The 18,845-nt window shown below is 40.3% G+C and overlaps 1 protein-coding gene across 1 annotated transcript in view; it reads right to left on the bottom strand.

Moving 5' to 3' along the window:
* Positions 1–907: 907 nt before the first annotated feature.
* pde11a (phosphodiesterase 11a) overlaps positions 908–18,845 on the bottom strand; it is a 34,099-nt gene continuing 16,161 nt past the window's right edge. Inside the window, exons 8-20 of the mRNA XM_070914168.1 lie at positions 17,289–17,356; positions 17,108–17,200; positions 16,013–16,063; positions 14,292–14,438; positions 14,030–14,137; positions 12,619–12,728; positions 10,665–10,755; positions 7,047–7,147; positions 6,759–6,836; positions 6,610–6,673; positions 6,108–6,182; positions 5,056–5,139; positions 908–1,138 (exon numbers count right to left, since the gene is read on the bottom strand). Coding sequence (XP_070770269.1) covers positions 908–1,138; positions 5,056–5,139; positions 6,108–6,182; positions 6,610–6,673; positions 6,759–6,836; positions 7,047–7,147; positions 10,665–10,755; positions 12,619–12,728; positions 14,030–14,137; positions 14,292–14,438; positions 16,013–16,063; positions 17,108–17,200; positions 17,289–17,356 — 1,301 coding nt within the window. The remainder of the gene's footprint in view (positions 1,139–5,055; positions 5,140–6,107; positions 6,183–6,609; positions 6,674–6,758; positions 6,837–7,046; positions 7,148–10,664; positions 10,756–12,618; positions 12,729–14,029; positions 14,138–14,291; positions 14,439–16,012; positions 16,064–17,107; positions 17,201–17,288; positions 17,357–18,845) is intronic.

Below are 18,845 nucleotides of genomic sequence, written 5' to 3'. Positions count from 1 at the left end.
TTTCTGCAGAAATTAATGTGATATCAGAACAACTTCATCAAGGCACATTGTGTGTGTTTGAGTGTGTGTGACAAGTGAGACCCTGCATTTATAAAACTGGGCAAAATAGATTTCTGTATGTAAATAATGTTAATGCTTTGTGGTTAACATGGGGTCAAGACAGAACTGCAGTCATTGGTTTTACAAATTATGGCAAAAAAAATGTAAGGGTTGAACATGGATTTCCATACTATCTAAGAATCTCAGTGAGGAGGCCATGCATTTTTCATTAGGATCTTAAAACAAGGCACAGGAAGGGAGGGAGCAGAGCACTCAATTTGCATTGCAAGCGCCATCACAGGTCCTGCTGTTCCTGCACCCCTTTATCCTCCAGAAACTCTACAGCCACATTACAATCCAGAGCTTACAGGTTTTTAAACAGCACTTATAAATAAACCCAATAGCCTATGTACAGATTTACAAAAAATATCTATGTTACCCCGGAGAAAATGTGAGCAACGAGGAGGTACCGAGAGCAAAACCAACCACAGCAAACATTCCTCTCCAATATTCTCCATGCCTTGTTGTGCCGAAAATCTGTGCAATGCCCAGAATAGTTAGTGTTGGCTCACTGGTTGACATGTTGACACAGTGGTTTAAGTTTCCTTTCTGACATGGTGTCATCAGCTGATTTGTAGCTGCTCTGACAAGCTTGCCAAGCACAGCTCTGTCAGCCTTCAGCACAGGGAGACTGAAGGGAGCAGAAAAACTTCTATGATAGCGCCGCACTCAAGTCTAAAGCTCATCTCTGGTAGCAAAAGCGAAGAGGAGCAGAGCCCAAGAACCTCTGCATGCACTGCACTGCCTCTGTTGCAGGCCGCATTTAAGAGGAGATAAGCCTAAGAGGTCAAGGAGGTGGCGTCAGAAGCTAACTAACAGGTTTGGACGGTGTGCCGCCAGCGTCGCCGCTACAGCAGGGCTGGCTGCCCGTTTTGGCCACAGTGCAGCCACTTTCTGTGCTGTCGCCACCACAGGGGCTCGCGGGTGGAGAAACACTCTGGCCACGTTGTCTCTTCCTGTTCAGTTCCTCCCATTTGGCCCTGTTAGCTTCGATCATGTCAAGCATCGGCTGAAGTTTGGGATTCAACTTGACCAGAGTCTAGAGAGAGAGAGAAGGGGGAGGGGGTGGAAAAATACGCAAGACATATAAAAACAAAAAACCATCAGCATGAAAAGCAGAGGCTCCAGTTTGTGCCCCTTTTTGTATTCCCATTACACTCGAGTCACAGAGCTCAGCATTTATTTTTCTTAAAAGTAAATATCTGGTGACGTTATACAAGACTAAGAGTCTAAAGCCATGCTAGCAGCTCTGTGAGGCCGTACTTTGAGCTAAATGCTAACAGCAGCATGCTAACATACTCATAGTGACAAGGCTTACATGCTGAGGCTAAGCAGGTATACTGTTTACCATGTCCACCATCTTAGTTTAGCAGTTAGCATGATAACATTTGCTAATTAGCACTAAAAACTATGAAAAGTTAAAGGATCACGAAAGTCAGAACGATTCTTCCTCTGAACACGACAGTTGTCTGTACAAAAAGTCATGGCCAGACATCTAATAGTTGTTGGGACATTTCAGTCTGGATCAAAGTGTCAGACCATGCAGCTAGCGTGGCTAAAAAACCCAGAAGGTTGTTTAAAAACACTTAGTGCTGCTCTGAAGATATATTCCATCTGCTACAATATTTTAAGCTGTTTCTCACATTTTTAAATCTAACCAAAGATGGTAGCCAGAAATGACATATCTCCTTGCGCAATGTATACTACGCGAGCAAAAATGGATGTTTTTTCCCCCCAACATTTTATACTTTCATACAAAATACTGTGTTAATATTTTGCCTGTGTTTTACATACGTCATGTCTAGCTACCTGGATTAGAAAGGGGGTTAAAAATCTTTATTGTGCAGCACACATCAGATTTTTTCATCCAGACGGACGAGTCATTGAGAGTTTTGTTAAAACGATCAACGGGTATTTATTCGTATGAAAATCGGACGCTTTGCTCTGTGACTAGAATGTAATGACAATACATGAGAGGCACCGACTGGGGCTAGAAAGGCAGCACATTCATCAAATGCAATATATGGGCAAAACAAATGAAGCAACAGAGAGAACACCCTGCTACAATAACAGCAACATGCAGTAGCTTGATAGTTTAAGGCAGAGAAATGGCTGCTCTTTGAAGATTAGGAGCACATGTATGACTGAGATAAGTTGCCTTTGTCATTTTTCTGTGTTGAACAGTAAGTGGCAGTGTGCTGTCGTCCGCCATTTTAATAAATTACCTGAGAGGGGGGGGGGTTGTTCCCTCTGTTCTCCTAACACTGAGTCTATTGGATTTCCGGGGAAGTCTGTAATTAGTTATTGTTTCCATAACCCCGTTTCATATGGAAATATAACTTGTGGGCACGGGTCCCACATACAAAACAATGAAAACGTTAATTTATTCACACATATATAGGAGTCGAATGGGTGGCCATTGTAAAAATGGATGAAATAAATAGGTTGGTGAGTAAGTACACCTACACTTGTGTATTGTGTGTATGAAAGGGAAATCAAATCTGTTGTTACACTCGGGGAAAACACAACTAATCATAGCTGCCAATTAACTGAACTTTAAATGCAGGCGGGCGATTGGAGATGCATTTATATTCAGAGGGTGTATTCACTAATTCATATGAACAATTAAAACACTTGTGTGGGTGGTCGACTAGAAAATAAAAGCCTCTATAATGTGGCCAAGTTCAGACATCAAGACTGTTTTCTTTGTTTAGAAAAAAAACGTCTGCCCACTTTTGTACATTAGGGATTCATAATTTGTCCTGAAAGGTGTTTTTAAAAGCTGCGTGCGACTCAATAATTCATAATATTGTAATTGCTGGAATATGTGCGCTGCTAATTATGAAGCTGCTCACCTGCAATGCCGAGGCTACATTAGAGCATGATATGGATTTTCATTTCCGTGATTTGAGATAAAGTCGATGTGTGTTTATGGAGCTGGACTGCCTCAGTTAGGCTCGTATTTGGTTTTATATATGTGTGTGTGTGTGTGTGTGTACTGTATGGTGACGTGAGCCAAACATTCACTGGTTCCAGCTTCTCAAACGGGAGGATTTACTGCATTTTTTCTTCTTCTGTGATTATAAATTTATAATTTGGGGTTTTTGGACTGTAGATCGGACAAAACAAGCTATTTAAAGGCATCAGCTTTGGCTTTAGGAAATTAGCATTTTTCACAGTTCTGTTGTTTTGTTAACTGCCCAATAAGATCAAATGACACAACAGTGATGTCTGTGTTTGTTAACCTCTATGTTTTATGTGACCAGAAAGCTCCTATAAAAGAGGTTTTTGAATCTCAGTGAGGCCCTTTTCTGGTTATATAAAGTTCTATTTATATTTTATGGACCAAACGATCAATCGAGAAAATGATCTGCTGATTAACTGACAATGAAAACAATTTGTTGCAGAGCGTAATGAGCTAAATAAGAGTGTGCTGTAATGAAGATGTTTAATCTTTGAAACCATCATCACACTGTGACGGCATGTGGCCCACATACAGCTGTAATTTTCAAAAACTACAAAAAGCGAGTGCATTGATTGTCTTAATCTTTATGGATCTGTGGTTTAAAAGAAGAGAATTTTCTAAAGGAGAATAATTTCCCTCTTTCTGCGCAGTATATATCCACTGTGGGACTTTGTCATCATTATTCCACTGAGGTAGGAAGAAGAAGAAGAGAGAGGCTGTCGTGTGGTGGGGTGGAAAGATGGAAGGTTATATAATGGGGGATTAATATTCCACAAAGTAGCGAGCCACCACCAGGAGAAGGAGATCAGCGAGATCAAGAACGAGATCTCTTCCGCCCACGGACAAAAAACCCTGCCGCCTCTGAACTTCCTCTGTTCTCCCCCTTGCAAATTTAATTGGCAGCAGCATGATCGCGAGCTCCATATCTGCATTCTCCAAACATCAGCCTTTACATGAGGCAGTGTGGAGACAAAAACCCCCCACGCAGACAACACACGCCACTTTGATGCTTTTTATCTACACTACACAGACAGTAACAATGGCTGCAACCAGAGCCCGGCAAAGATTAGTCCGCTCTAACTTTTGACACTGATGCTGGGATAACTCAATAGATGTGAAGTTGATCCATTGTTTGTTTTCTTCCCATGATGACTAAGAGTAATGTGTTTAATATGACAGTAAAAAAAGGAAGGAGGTCTTGCTCTGTGGTTTAAAATCACCCAGAGCTGTAAGAATGAATGAACTATTTTACCCTTGACTTCCTTTCACAACTCTCATCCGTCTGATTTGTTTGCTTTCGTGAGTTTACCCTCCACACGCCTCATCTCTTAACAGACCTGATCTCTTCAGTAAGGCAGCCTGCGTCTTTCTCCCACACAGCCTCTGCAGCCGGCAGTGGGAGGGGCAGGTGAGTCTCTCTTGACGTCATTCAGAAACACACGCACATTACTATACTGGCGAGGACACAGTATAGATTTCCATTAATTCCCTGAAAGATAACCACTAGCTCTAATTCCGACCGTAACGTTTGCTCAGCCGGGATCCTACAATAAAATCAGCCTCTCTATCTGCGTGTTAGCCAAAATGTCAGGAGTCAGCCCTTGCTTATTTCATTACTGTGCAGTAAAGCCCAAAGCACACTGTCTTACTGAGGGGGATCTAACTCGACTAACATCACAGCTCTATTCACACACTCCACTGCCTCTGAGCTTTCTTGTAGTCAGAAAGTGCACACTCATTCTGCTATTCTCAAAAGAACAGGATGCAACCTTGAAGCTGTTTCAGAGCTTTCAATGAGAAAAAAAGAAGGAAAAAAGCATTTCTTTTATCAGTGAGAAATCTGTGGCTGCAAAGAAAGTTGAATAGTTGTTGGTGACAGTTTCATTGCTGGCGTCAGTGAGGGGGACAATAGCTGAGGAAGGACAGCGACTACTGATGTCAGAGGCGGATGTGTGACAAGAGCGACACAATGAAGGCCAGAGATGCGTTACCTCGTACAGCGGCGCACAAATTCCATCAATCCACTCCAGCTGAAGCCCCGGCAACTCATCCTTCCTGTTTCGATCAAAGATGGCCTGAAACACAGAAGTTAGGAGTTCATTCACACCTGCGTTTGTGCGCGAGAAACAAAGAAGAAATGTGATTCTGCTTACTATAAGGCTACTATAAGTCAGGCCCACGGTCCCTAAAGTGCTGCTTTGGTTAAAGATAATTCTCCCTCCACTCTCAGAGTTTATTTAACGTTTATTATTTCACAAGTATATTTTCCTGCTCTACCTCATTCTTCTGCAGCCTGAACTTAAGAGGCTCCAGCGAGGCTCTGCTTCAGAGATAGTTACTGGGCTACGACTTAGAAGTTAATATTTAATTTCCAACACCCACACACAGAGCGGTAAAGGTTTGACACAAGCGGCAGACCCGAGGCTACTGCATTAGTTATTTCAGAGGGGAGGCAATGTGGCCTGGCTCGATTAGTCAACAGCCATTAATTGCACACAGAAAGCTGTTGGTTTTTCCCCGTTAAGAACTCGCAACACAGTTCAGCCTTCAAAGCTCCTCAATCAAACACACAGCACTCCTCTGTTGTGGTGCTGAGGCTTTGAGGACTGTATGAATACATTATGAGTTAAGACAACATCTTCATTAGGACTGAAGTCTTTCCCTGCCATTGTTATTGTTTTTTAGGAAAATAAAGACAATTTATGATCTCGGCTATCAGCAAGTCGAGCTCCAATACACCAGGATGCCTTGTGTGTTTCCAGCTGAATGAATAGAAAGGTCAGTGTTTGCTTTAAATCCTGTGTAGGAGGATTTCTTTTTAAGAATGATTGTTACACGGTCCACAGTTTGCTCTTGGCACAGCAGCGAGGCAGCGGAGCGGTCGAGCTGACAATTCACTTTTTCCCACACCACAAGAGTCGAGCTCTCGTGTTTCCTACACAGCCAGTATGTTTTAGAACTGCGGAGAAAAAATGTATCTTCAGCATCATCAGCTCGGGGAGGTCACGGAGGTGAAACAGAAGAGATGCTGCGATGTACTCACGGAGGGCGTGAGCTTCAGCTCCGATCTCTCTCTGTCGCCCTGCTCGAAGAACTCGCTGGTCACCAACTCTGCCACCTGGAATGAGAGAAAAGATGGATTTATACATGTTTATGTACAAGATGTTTATGTACATGTTTTTATTTCGTGTCTGTTTCCCATGACAATAAACCCCCTTTGAATTGAACTGAATGTTTTCGCAATTAATCATTTAATTGTTTGGTCTATAAAATGTAAGAAAATTAGGACAAAATGCCTGTCACAATTGTCTAAATCCGAAGGTGATGATATCAAATTGCTTGATTTGACCAACACCCCAAAACCTGAATATATTCCCTTTAAAACAAGGAAAAGCAGCAAATTCCTACAATTCACGCTGGAGCTAGGAATGTTTGGCATTTTACCTTGAAAAATGACTTAAACTATCAAATATTTTCAGCTGTAGATGAATGCTTTAGAAATATATAAATTTCATCTATGAGACAGTTCACCCTGTATTTCTCACCTTGCGTGATATTTCCCAAGGTTTTGTGACGGCACCGAGATCACACGCTGTCATCATCATGGATCTGAGAGGAATCAGGCAAATTTATTTCATGTAGTATTTATGATGTTAAAGACTTAATCAATGCAGTTTCGGGGACTCCATGTTACCTGCACATGTCTCTGTGAGCCTTCACGTTCCAGTTGTACTCTCCTTTGCTGACCAGCTCAAAGAAAGTGTTTCTGTTCCTAAAAGGAAACAAAGCATCTGTTTATGCAGGTGTAAACGACGTACAATCCACAAGGGGGCGGTATTACCTAACAGAAGTACTACAGTCAACAGCTGTACAGAGACGGACTCAGTTTGCTTCATTGTAAATGAGTTAGTACACTGGAGTCAGCCAGGCTCTGTAGAGATTCAACAGCTTAATAAGCAGCGTGATGTTCAGCAGGACATACTCAAAGTAAAGTGTGAGGTCTGTGGCCAGGATGGACTGTTTCAGCAGCTGCATGAGGTCACTGTACTCTGTGGACGACAGGTTGGAGAAGATGTTGTGACCCTGTGGAGACACATACAGGGAAAACATGATATAGAGTTTCTAAACGTGCGTCACTTTTCTAAAAGCACACAAAGAGCTGAAACTGTTGACTGTTGGATTTGTCATATATGTTGACAAATAAAAACACAGATGAAAAGATGTTGTGTGGAATCTGTTAAGAAATTCATTGTTTAATCGTATTATTAATATGATAATGATTATTATTATTATTTGATTTGATTTTTACTTCAAAATATCAGTATAAGCCTCAAATAATGCAGTCTCACGGGACACACTCACTGTTAGTTTTACATAGAAAATTGGGACTAACAGATAAATGACTCCTCTCTTGTTAAGGTATTCCATACTCTTATCTTTGGACACAAAAATAACCATGTATCATGAAAATAACCAGTAGATGTATCATAGAGATAAAGACACCTATCGTCTTTGTTGAATGTTGTTAAAGGGTTTGTATATATACAGTGTAAAAACAGTGTAGCCTGATTCGAGATCTCTGAATTGCCGCTCACATCTCCATTTTTTTCAGTGATTCAAATACTCAAAAAGAAGACAAATCTAAATAGTAATGAATGAACAAAATGGAAATTAAATCAGATGAGCAGGTAATGTAAATTAGGGATCCATTACGAAAGGAAAATCAAAAATAAGTTGTAAATTCTGCTTGCCTTTTATCTTTATGTTGTAATAAACAATTTTTGGGCCAAATACATCCATATAGGACTGTGTAATAGCAAGTTTACCAACTTGAGTCCCCCCACTATCACTTGGGGGAAGTCATCGTATGTCTGAGTGGAGGTATTACTTGAGTGGGACCAAAGGCAACTCTGCCCTTGGCTCGATAAGATGAGCAGCTTTAATTTTAGTTTATAGGCCCTTTTCATGGCAGACATTTTCACTTGTCATAGCAGGAAAAACACAGATGTCACTCATAACATTAACGATGGCTCCGTTGTATTCAAGTGTCCCAGTGAGCCATGACAGTGTGACAGTGAGCCAGCAAGCACAATAGCAGGACTGTGTCTGTAATCACTCCCTATTTACTACACGTTATAGAACACGATATTTACCGTCCGCCATTTTATTTGACTGTCCGAATTCTGAATTTTATGCGCTACATGGAACACACACAATGGAACAAAAAAAAAAGTTCATGGCAAGTACACTATCTGTTAACAATCCCACAATGCAATGCCAAAATGAAGATGATAAGTGATTATAAGTGTATGAAATCTCGGTTTACTGCTCACTGTAGAGTAAACTACAGAGTATCTGTAATATAGGGTGCAGTGAATGAGTGAAGAAGGTAGTTATGAAGGCCTGTTTGCACAACTTAATGGTAAAAAACACACAATAATAAAACTGAATGGATCTGTACAGGGGAGGAGAGAAGCCAGCACCTCTCACTTGAGGCTCTCTATCATTAAAACAGGCCTCTCCCCATAATGTATTATACATTCATTCACCACTTAGGCACCCTCCTCTAGAGGATGGTTTGTACAGATGAAGAGGTCTGTCTGTGGAGAAAATAGAAGACGTTGGACCAGAGTGAGGGGATGATAATGACCTGCAGAAATTAGCCGAGATCCTCAAAACTGGATGGCCACTGTTTTCCTTTTAAACGCTGAGAATCCAGGTGTAAACATGGTCTCAGTGTGCCCCGTGATTCCCTTCATGAGCTCACATGCTCCCATGAAATATTGAAGTACGTAACGACAGAGACACAAAGCGCTTCTCTCATTCTGCCACAATTGGAGCGGATGAAGGAGGGAGGCGAATAAAACAGGAAGTGAGAATGACGAGTGGGAAATTGAGAGATACAAAGGGAGTGAGTGACGTTTAAAAGTTTACATTTTAAATGAATGGTGCGTGTGGGCTGGCGCGTTGAATCGTGAGCTTTCTCTTCTACTTGAATTAGCCACACTATTCATTTATATGCTAATAGGACAGCGGCAGTTCAACCCCAGTATCTACAGAAACCATTATGATATTCCAAGCAAACATTTGTCAGCTTACTGTGTTGTCAGCACCATGATAATGAAGCCACTGGAACATACCCTACTAAGCCTCGTCTCAGCTGCTCCCTCAAAACGTCTTTAATTACAACTTCATCCAAACCCAGTCACCTGGTAAAATGTCTCTCTCAACCAATTACCACCAAATCTATCGCCTCTGTAATTACATTGATTTGAGGGCAGCATGAGCTATTTGTTTACTCGCTCACATACAGTAGACACTGAGGCACCACATGGTTGCCTTCAGACGCAGTGGGTACGCCCTTCATTTTTTTTTTAAGGGAAAGTGGGCTTTAGTATTTTTTTTATTAATTAAGATGGCTAGAGAGTAAAGAGAGAGATATATAGTAGGTAAGACACAGGAGTGTAAAGTTTGATTTCTGGACACCAGTGACACTCATGACTTCACAGGTGAGTAACTGTACCCGTTTTACCCAGTCAAGTGTATCGTCATGGTACAAGCGTAGTTACATTACTTCAAAGGAATGTTTTAACATTTTGAAAAATATGCGTATTTGCTTTCTTGCTGAGAGTTAGATGAAGCGGATGAAACAAACAAGATAGAGCTCATTAATTAGCAAGCTTTAGAGGTGTTGGCAGGCGAAATATATTATAATTCCCTTTTTTTTTTGATTCTGGCTGCAGCTTCATATTTAGGGTACAGACATGAAAGTGGTATCAATATTCTCATCAAACTCTCGGCAAGAAAGCGAACAAATGTGTTTCCCAAAATGTGGAACAATTCGTTTAAGTAAAAACAACTGCATCCCATATAGGTGACCTAATTCAAGACTCCTGGTATTGCTCACTGTCATGGCTGACTGGGACACGGAACGGAGCCATCATCTCACATGTGCTTCTCCTGCTATGACAAGTCAAGATGTTTGCCATGAAAAAAAAGTCTATGGTACCATGTAGCTTGTTCACAGACTGCTAGTCCTCTGAGGATCATATAGCAGGACAGGTTGTCGAGCCTCCGCAACAGCTAGTGCTATGAAAAGTTACGTTAATATGTAATCTACACTCAGTTGCCAGATTATTAGGTACATCTAGCTGAAAGGAATGCAGTCTAATACAACAGTTTTTGGAGGCTGCAGTTTGTGGTGCTGTTCCATTATACTTTCTATTATTTTGTCCACCCCTTTTATATCAATGAGGGTAGCCTAAATAACAGAGACACCTTCTCTGTATAATGCTGTTGTTGTATTAGACTGCATTAGTTTTGAATCTGTACTGATAAATTGCACTCTCGTCTTTTTGGTCATTGCAGTCATTATAAAAAAAAGGACGCCTTGTTGTAAAAACAATCTAAGTACAAGACACCGCAGAGTAAACAACTTAAAACTTAAAAATCTGGCTTTATAGAGATAAGAACTGAGCTGTAGATGGTGTTTGAAATGGCCTCACATGTAATTGAATGTGTTGAATACTACATGCAGCGTTAGACATTAGCAGAAGATTCATGGTAACTGCATTGCAGCAGATATTGGAACATAGTGCACCTCGCTCTGCAGGATCATAACAGCATGGTTGAAGTGGTGGTGCTCCAGTGTAGCAGAGGTCCCATAAAGCAGAGCAAGGGCTGAGCCCGTCCTGACACACACACATAAAAAAAACACACGCAAACACATATAGGGATCAAGAAGAGGGATAACATAATCAGCATTCACATACTGAGAAACAAAGTCTGCTGTTGAGTCTGTTGTAATTCCCTCACCAATTCACTGTCGCCAACTTATGGCTCAATAATAAAAGAAGCTGGAGAGCCATAACCTAAAGTGCAGCTGAAATTCTGTTCAACATTCAATATGATCATCATTTGATGTGGAGAAAAAATACTCATGAGAACTGAGCCTGGAGTACTGAAGGTGAAGCATCTGCGTTTTATAGTTTATAGTTTTTAGAAGATTTCATCACTGTTTTCAATTTTTTTTGTTAAACTTACATTTAGTTAATTCTAAGTTTGTCTGTCATTTCCACAGTAAAAATATATGTATGTGGTAGTTTTAGTGTGCTGATTTGTCTGGGTTTTTACAAATGTTCAGTTTTAGTTCAGTTTTTATCTAGTGTCCGTTCTACTTTTAGTGTTACAGCGTGGATGGAACAATGACTATGAGGTTAAAGTGCTGGCTTTTAGCTGTAGACCCACTACAGACCCTCTCTTTGAGGGTGTTCACATCACATGTTGGTTGAGCATTATAGGACTGTTGCCCTCTTCAGACATACATACAGTTTTTGGACAATGTTCCTAAGTATACAGGTGGACCGAAGGCAAACAAACCGAAACAATCAAGAGGTGAAGCAGTGAAGCAGTTCAGGTTGAACAGAACAATAGCAGGAAAAATAATACCAAGTGCCTGCTCATGTCTGTGGGTTGTAGACTTCAAACAGCCAGTGATCACAAGGATTTTACACCACTTAATAAATATGATGACTTCATTCAAGCTTATGTTATTTAATATATTTTCATGTCCTATTTCAAATTGGGGGACTATGTACAAAAAAAATATATAATTCCTTTACTACGGACATAAACACCCTAAAATAAAAGCATAGAGTTCGTATTTTAACTTCATAGTCATGGAAATTCTTATTTTTTATCTAAATAACTGTTTAAGGCTCAAACTGGTAAATAAGTAGGTATGACAGAATTCCAGAAAAAGTATTTCACATGTGTTTGCAGCAAATGTTGCTGTTTAAAACGTATTTGTTTCTCTAATACACCTTCAGCTACAGAAATATTACACCCTCTGATGAAGACAAAACACACTGATATGGCCCATAAGCTAAAGGCTCTCCAATTTTGATGTCTTCCTTCAAATCTGCCTTATTGGCTACAAGAGCTTCATTGCCTCCTTTGTCGTCTGTCACCCTAAACTAATTTAGCACTAGCCGAGTCAACAGTCATTTAAATTTAGACCATTTAGCTCAAAATAACGAACAACTATAAACAAAATATTTTTTGACAGTAGATGTGATGAGACTGGCAACACTGGCATTCAATAACTTAAAATAGCTTAAAAGTCATTCAAGCCAGCAGATGAAACAAGATTGTTTTTGTTTAGCATTTATTTCTTCTAGTGAAGATTTTTTAAAAAATTATAAATTATTATTATTATCTACGAGTATGGCTTTCTTAGACATAGTTTCCATCTTGGTTTCAGATTCACTTCACTATAATAATCTTTGTCAAGACAGAGAACACGAAGTTTAAGCAATTTAATATCAGCTTTACCTACTGATCTAAATGTGGTCAGAGTCAGCAGTGTTTACAGTCTCTTCATTGAGCAGACCCTTATATAAGCCTTATACAAGTTGCCACTTGACTCTTGCTGATCAGGGCTGGACTACTGCAGACTGCTGCAGGTGGGAAAACGCACTATAAACAGTGTGTAGGAGGGAGTGTGTTTATGTGTGTGTACGGCAGAGACAGAGACATAAAGCGGGAACACTTACTTGGCTTGAAAAGCATTGTTGGTGCCCCTGTGGTCCAAGTCATGGCACACACAACCTACAATAAGAGCGAATATCTCCACCTCTGTCAGAGTCTCCTGGAAGCCCGCCGTCTGATTGGCACAGGAGAGAGGAGGCCAATGGTAAAACAAACACACACACCAGCGCTGCATCTCTTATTCTCTTATTCTATGAAACTGTGAGTACATTGAATAAAAATGAAAAACACCATAACAGCAGCATCATCCTAAAAAAAACAGTATCTCCCTAGATAGCCAGTGGGACTGCAGTAACACAGTCACACGGGGAGCTTTATGGCTTGGATGAATGAGTTCTGGAGGCCATGTGCTGAGTGAGTCACTATAGGTCAATGTGGGGATAGCGGCAAAGATAGCACGGCCCTCAGCCCACTCATTAAAACACATGGCAGGAGAGTGGAGGGGCCCAGAACAGCTTACACTCTACTATTTCATTTCCCTCCGCCCATAATCAATTCAGATGGGACACCATGCATTAATGCTGTGCTTGATTAAATGGACTACACGGTGGTGTTTGTATAAGAGTCTATGTGTGTGTGTGTGTGTGTGTTGCCCCAAGGACCTGGTAAAGTAAAGGCCTGCTGGAACCTCATGAAGTAATTCTCTAGGGGTCTCTATTCAAACAAACATCTTTGGTTTGGTTCTGCACAGAATTGGCTGTTTGTATAGTCAGTAGTACTGTGAAGTCAAACAGAAATGTGTCATGTATGATCTACCTTTAATAATAAAAAATCATATTTATGCAGGTGTAAAACGCTGTCATTATAATCTGACACTTCTCACTTTTACTCTGATACCTTCATGCCAGCGTTTGCTGCTGCAGCCCCCTCCACCACCCCAACCTCCAGCGGTAAAAAGTACCAATACAACAACGTCAAAGTACTCTATTATAAATAAAAGTCCTACATTCACAATCTTACTTTAATTATCAGCAAAAAGTGGTTTAAGTTTAAAATGCAAAAGTTCTGATTCTACAAAAAAAATGGCCCCTAAGACTGATCTGAGGGGTCCTGAGATGGTCAATGTGGTAGGAAAAAGGTATTTGTAAAATACTAAATGGTTTTACCTGATTTTGAGACATTTAGGTGGAACTACTAACAACCTCTAAATTGTACTTGACTAAATCTACTATCTAAAATCTACTTAGCTAAGCTTAGGCTTTTGGTATTGATTTAATTAAAATCTAATGTTGATGTATGTGTTCAGTTAAGGGGGAAGAATCCTCATTGCCGTTCAGATCATTTAAGAGCTTCCTCAACAGCAGAGCTTTTCCTGCCAAATCTAACGTGTATGAACATTTGCTATAAATGGTGAATTCCTTAAGACAAGTGTCTCTGACTGAAATTGATCTACAGTTATAGTAGCATGATCTTTACCGTTAGCATGGCAAACATGCACTGGCAGACGTTGAAGGCATGTCTCCAGTTGTGATAGAGAACCATTCTGTAGTTTTTCCTGACAGTCAGCAGCCATCTGCACAGTGTCTGGAGGGGACGACAGACAGAGAGAGAGAGATGAGCACATGGGTCAGCAGTTGTCATGAGGATACATTAGGATTTGGCTACCGGAGGGAACAGCGTTCTGGTCAAATTCAGTCAAGTATTTAAGGAAATGGATAAATAAAGTCAGTGGCCTCACCTCATAGTCTATCTTAAATTTCTGCACCATTCCCAACTCCATAAACATCCTCAGAGCGGCCGTTATCATGGCGTCAACGTCCAGAGAGAAATCATCAAAGGAGAGCTTATCAATGCCCAGCTCGCAGACCAGGGGAATGTTAGCAGCCTGAGGAAACATTAAGGAGGACGGAGAATATGAGAATGAGTTCACAGAGAGCAGAAGAGGATGGAGAGGTCAGAGGATGCTGTGCCGTTTTCAGATGATACATGGAAATATGGAGACATGCTAATTAAGACTCTGAGGACTCGTTTGGAGAGGGTTAAGATTAATGAGGGTGCTTTCCCGAAGGATTTTGCTGTTGTTTACTTTCAGAGCTCATTGACAAATGTAGTTGTGCAGTAGTAATCATCAACTGCTGTTTTTTCAATTATTATTATTCAAACAAAAACAAAAACGCAAAGCACATATGTGATTCCAATTCATATTCATACTGAAGCGTCCATGTCTTCTATCGTCAGTGTGGTCTAATGAGCACAATGAGCAGATATGGCTTATCTGCCTCTAGTCAGCATTTATAATATAACTATTTTATGCTTTCTAACCTGCATCTCTTAACAATAAGTCAACGCTCTCTTGTAAATCTGTGTTTTAGTTCCAGTGCGGCAATGTTTCTCTTTTCTCTCTTCCTCTCTAACAGCCACCAGAGCACCATGTTCCCCTCACAAATGTTTGCCTGTCAGGTCAGCAGGTATTCTCCTCTCTCTTATTTCACAGCCCCGGGTTACGAAATGTCAGCCAGGTTTGTTTGTCGCTGCCATTTGCACTCCGGTGGAATCCCAGTCAAGTGAGCTCCATAAGGCTCCATATGTAGAGCAGTTATGAAAGAAAGTGGGGGAAAGGCAGGAAGCAGAGCGCGGCACTGGAGGATGAGGAGGGGTGGGGGGGGGTGATCACACAAGCACACTGGAAAGCGGGGTTCCGACTTTGCAGTAATGGCCACAGGGGAAAATCCTACACATGAAAGTGCAGGAAAATAGGTCATATCTATATTTCAGAAATGTCATGCCAATTAAAAATATATATATTTAATATATTTTCATTTTTTCATCTTAATAAATAATGCATTGAGAATGATTGCCTATTGATTGGAGTAATCCATTTCAAATACCACAATTAGTTATTTTCATTGGGGAATTCTCGGCCCATATCTATGCTTGGGTACTATCGCAGTCCTTTGAAAGAACTGGAAAATGAAGTCGAGAAGACAGGCTGCCAATAATTCCTCTCTGCTGCCATGGATTTATTTTCTTTCCCATTAAATTGAGAATAAATAGAGATTGTTGTTTAATTAGAAAAAGATATCTTAATCAAAAGGCCCATGAGCAAAACAAATGCATTATGAGCTAAATTTCCAAGATTTTACCTTCCCATAAACAACATTAGGCATCAGAGAAATCTAAGTCTGTTTCACTGACATTGCCTTTCATCATACTTTTGTTAAATTGAGGGGTTTAGCAGAACGATAATGGGCCTTTAATATTGTTAATATGTCTTACTGGAACTCAATATAAAGCCTAGACATTAAGGAACGCATCTACAGAAGTAGGAAAACAATTAAATTATATTATGGCAATTAGCAGGACCACCAGAGCAAACCTGATGAACACACACACACACACACACACAGAAATGGGCCCGCTGATACAAATGTAATGATGACAATGGTGAATATCTGTTACCTTGAATTTGTCAACTTCAGTCTTGGAGCAAGTGGCATGGTAAGAAAGAACCTGCAAAATAATGACACAGTGTCACTCAGTGTATTTCTCAAATCATTAAAATAACCAGTAGGGCTCTAAGAGAGGCACAACTGTGGCTACGGCTTGAAAATACTTCACACTGGTGTTACAGCATTTCAGTGGATCTTCCAGGTGAGGAAGTTAACACTCACCTCTAGAACAATCTACAAGAGAAGCAATGTCAGCCCTGATTCCATCGCCAGGCTCCCTTCATTTCCTGAGAGAAATACCTCGCACAGACCTGCAGTTGCTTATTTGATCATAAACGCTCATGTTTATTCAGTGCCGCCAAAAGCAATGCATCTACATATTAGTTAATTCTGTGCCTCTCCTTTAAATGCTCTCTCTCTCTCTCTCTGTTCTCTGCTTCTGCTAGCTTGAAACAGAGCGGTGCTAACTACTATAATGCACCTGAAAGCTCCCTATTGTAATCTAAGGACATACTGTAAAGGCTGACTAGTGCCAAATGGCTACATACTGCAGGGCAGATGAGGGATTGCTTTTCTCTGCCTCTCATTAATTTTCAATAAAAGCTTTGTGAGAAGGTTATCTACACAGAGAGATCAGCACTTTTTTCATGTGTACATTCTTGTGGAAATATGAGACTAAAACATGAGCCAAGCACAAAGACCCCTGAGAGAATAAGTAATAAGAGGTTTTATATTAGCCATGCAGCAGCCTTTGTTTACACTGACTTATGGGTAAATGTTTCAGCACAGAGCATATGTTGACTGGATAAGGAAAATAAAGATACAATTATGGCTAATGGAATAGAAGAACAGATAGGATGCACAGGGAAAAATCATCTGAGGGAGGGCATGAAGCTAACATAAACACAATGGGCATACTGGCATGACTAAAGGAGCAGTGAAGAATTAACTTAAGTCAACACTCTGAAGCAGCATTACAGTTTGCATAGTAATGTTTCTTCAAATCTAAGCGGATAAAAAAGACTTATTGTTCAAAACATGGAAGAAATCACATATTTTCGATGTGATATGAGGCAGGAATTCGAATGGGATGTTGTGTTCTTACATCCAAAGCCACAGACTGCTTGGCCCAGGACTTCTTCACCTGGTCGTACATGATGGTGTTGTTGATGCCCAGTCCACAAAAGATCACAAACGCCTAAGAACAGAATAAAAAAGCAGACATACTCAACTGCAGCAGGCACAGGCTACTGTGTGTTGAAAAGATATAGAAGCAAGTGTGATACCTCAAAGAGACGCTGGTCTGCGTCATCGAATGGTTGCCCATCGAGCCTGTTCAGCACTTGGGCGACACCTGTTACACAAAGTCAGTTTACCCACACAATGAGATGTTTTAAGCTTGATATTGGCAAGGCTCCAGTGCTTATAACCTGCCTCCAATTAAAAGAGGATCAAACCCACACCATGTTATTGACTAACATGCATTATTAATGGAAATTAAGCAGAGACACAACATCCTATCACATAAACAGCAATATATTCAGATATTCTACAACAAACTATATTAAAAACGCCAGCAGACTTGATGAAAACTGTTGTGTGAACCATAAAACACATTGCTATGTTTATTATAAAGACTTGTGGTTATACAAAATGAAAATAAATGTAGCACTGGTGAAATTGTCATTCAATTAATGTTATCTTTGACAGGGTATCCAGATATTGTCCACAATGCTGCAGTGGGATTGAAGCCTTTCTATTTGACAGCGGTATTCCCTCCTTAGATGGCTTCTCTCATCATCTAATTAAAAACAAAGGAAGGCTTTGTTGATAAAGCATAAACATTTAATTGACAGAGACTGACTTTTATTGACACTGAGAAATTATGCTAAAAAGCAATTATACAATGCATTACCATTTTTATTTATCTCTAGGAGGTCAAACAAACCTGCCAAAGTGACATTTTAATTTCAATGTATAGCTGGAGATCAATAGAGGTGAAAGAGGATTAATACTGTAGCTAAGAACAATTTTCATTATGGTGTCATTGTATTTAAAATGCAGAGCTGATGTCCTCTCAGATCTATTATTGCTCCCTCTGTAATGAGCTTGTAATTTGCAATGAGTTGCAGCATAGGTGGCCCCAAGCATAAGCGAACCAAATGACTTCTTATTGCCCTGTGGCCACCACATAATCTTTAACTACAACACATTCCTAATGTCACAAGTGTTATTTTTCAAAATCACAAAAATCACAATATGACAATAATAATTTACTGCTCCATTTTAAGTTTTTACATAGATGTAACCGATGTGTCTGTACAAGGTACAGTTTATTCACTAGGGGGGCGTCAACTTCTGCTGAGGGCCTCACAAAGACCAACCAGCTCAGTACTACATTAACTCACTATATCAAACAAGTACGCTAAACTCAAAGACGTCGTCATACGGTAGCTGTTAATCATAATATTTGTCCTGTCTTTAAGGGACACTCATAAAGTCAAAACTACACAGGAATGTCTTAAAACACCAGTGCTAATATCCTGGTACACCCTGGACAGGTTGCTATAGTCATTAACCAGCCGCAAAACGCAAAAATGAAATATGTTTAATAAAATCATAATACTGGCTCCTCAGGCAGCAGGTGAGAAATCTGAATCTTGACCCTACACGCTACTAGATAAACTATGACAAATGTCCATGGCAACCTGCCCTAGTTTGAGTGGCCAGTGCAGGCTGAACATGAGCATGAAAATCAGCCGTCACAACCAAACTGTGGTATAATCGTGCTTCAGTTGTGTGTTCCTGGCCTGAGGCAGTTCAGTTAAACTATTCATTTATTC

This window comes from Enoplosus armatus, chromosome 11, assembly GCF_043641665.1.
Source record: "Enoplosus armatus isolate fEnoArm2 chromosome 11, fEnoArm2.hap1, whole genome shotgun sequence".
NCBI lineage: Eukaryota > Metazoa > Chordata > Actinopteri > Centrarchiformes > Enoplosidae > Enoplosus > Enoplosus armatus.
This window is presented reverse-complemented; position numbering and strand designations above follow the sequence as displayed.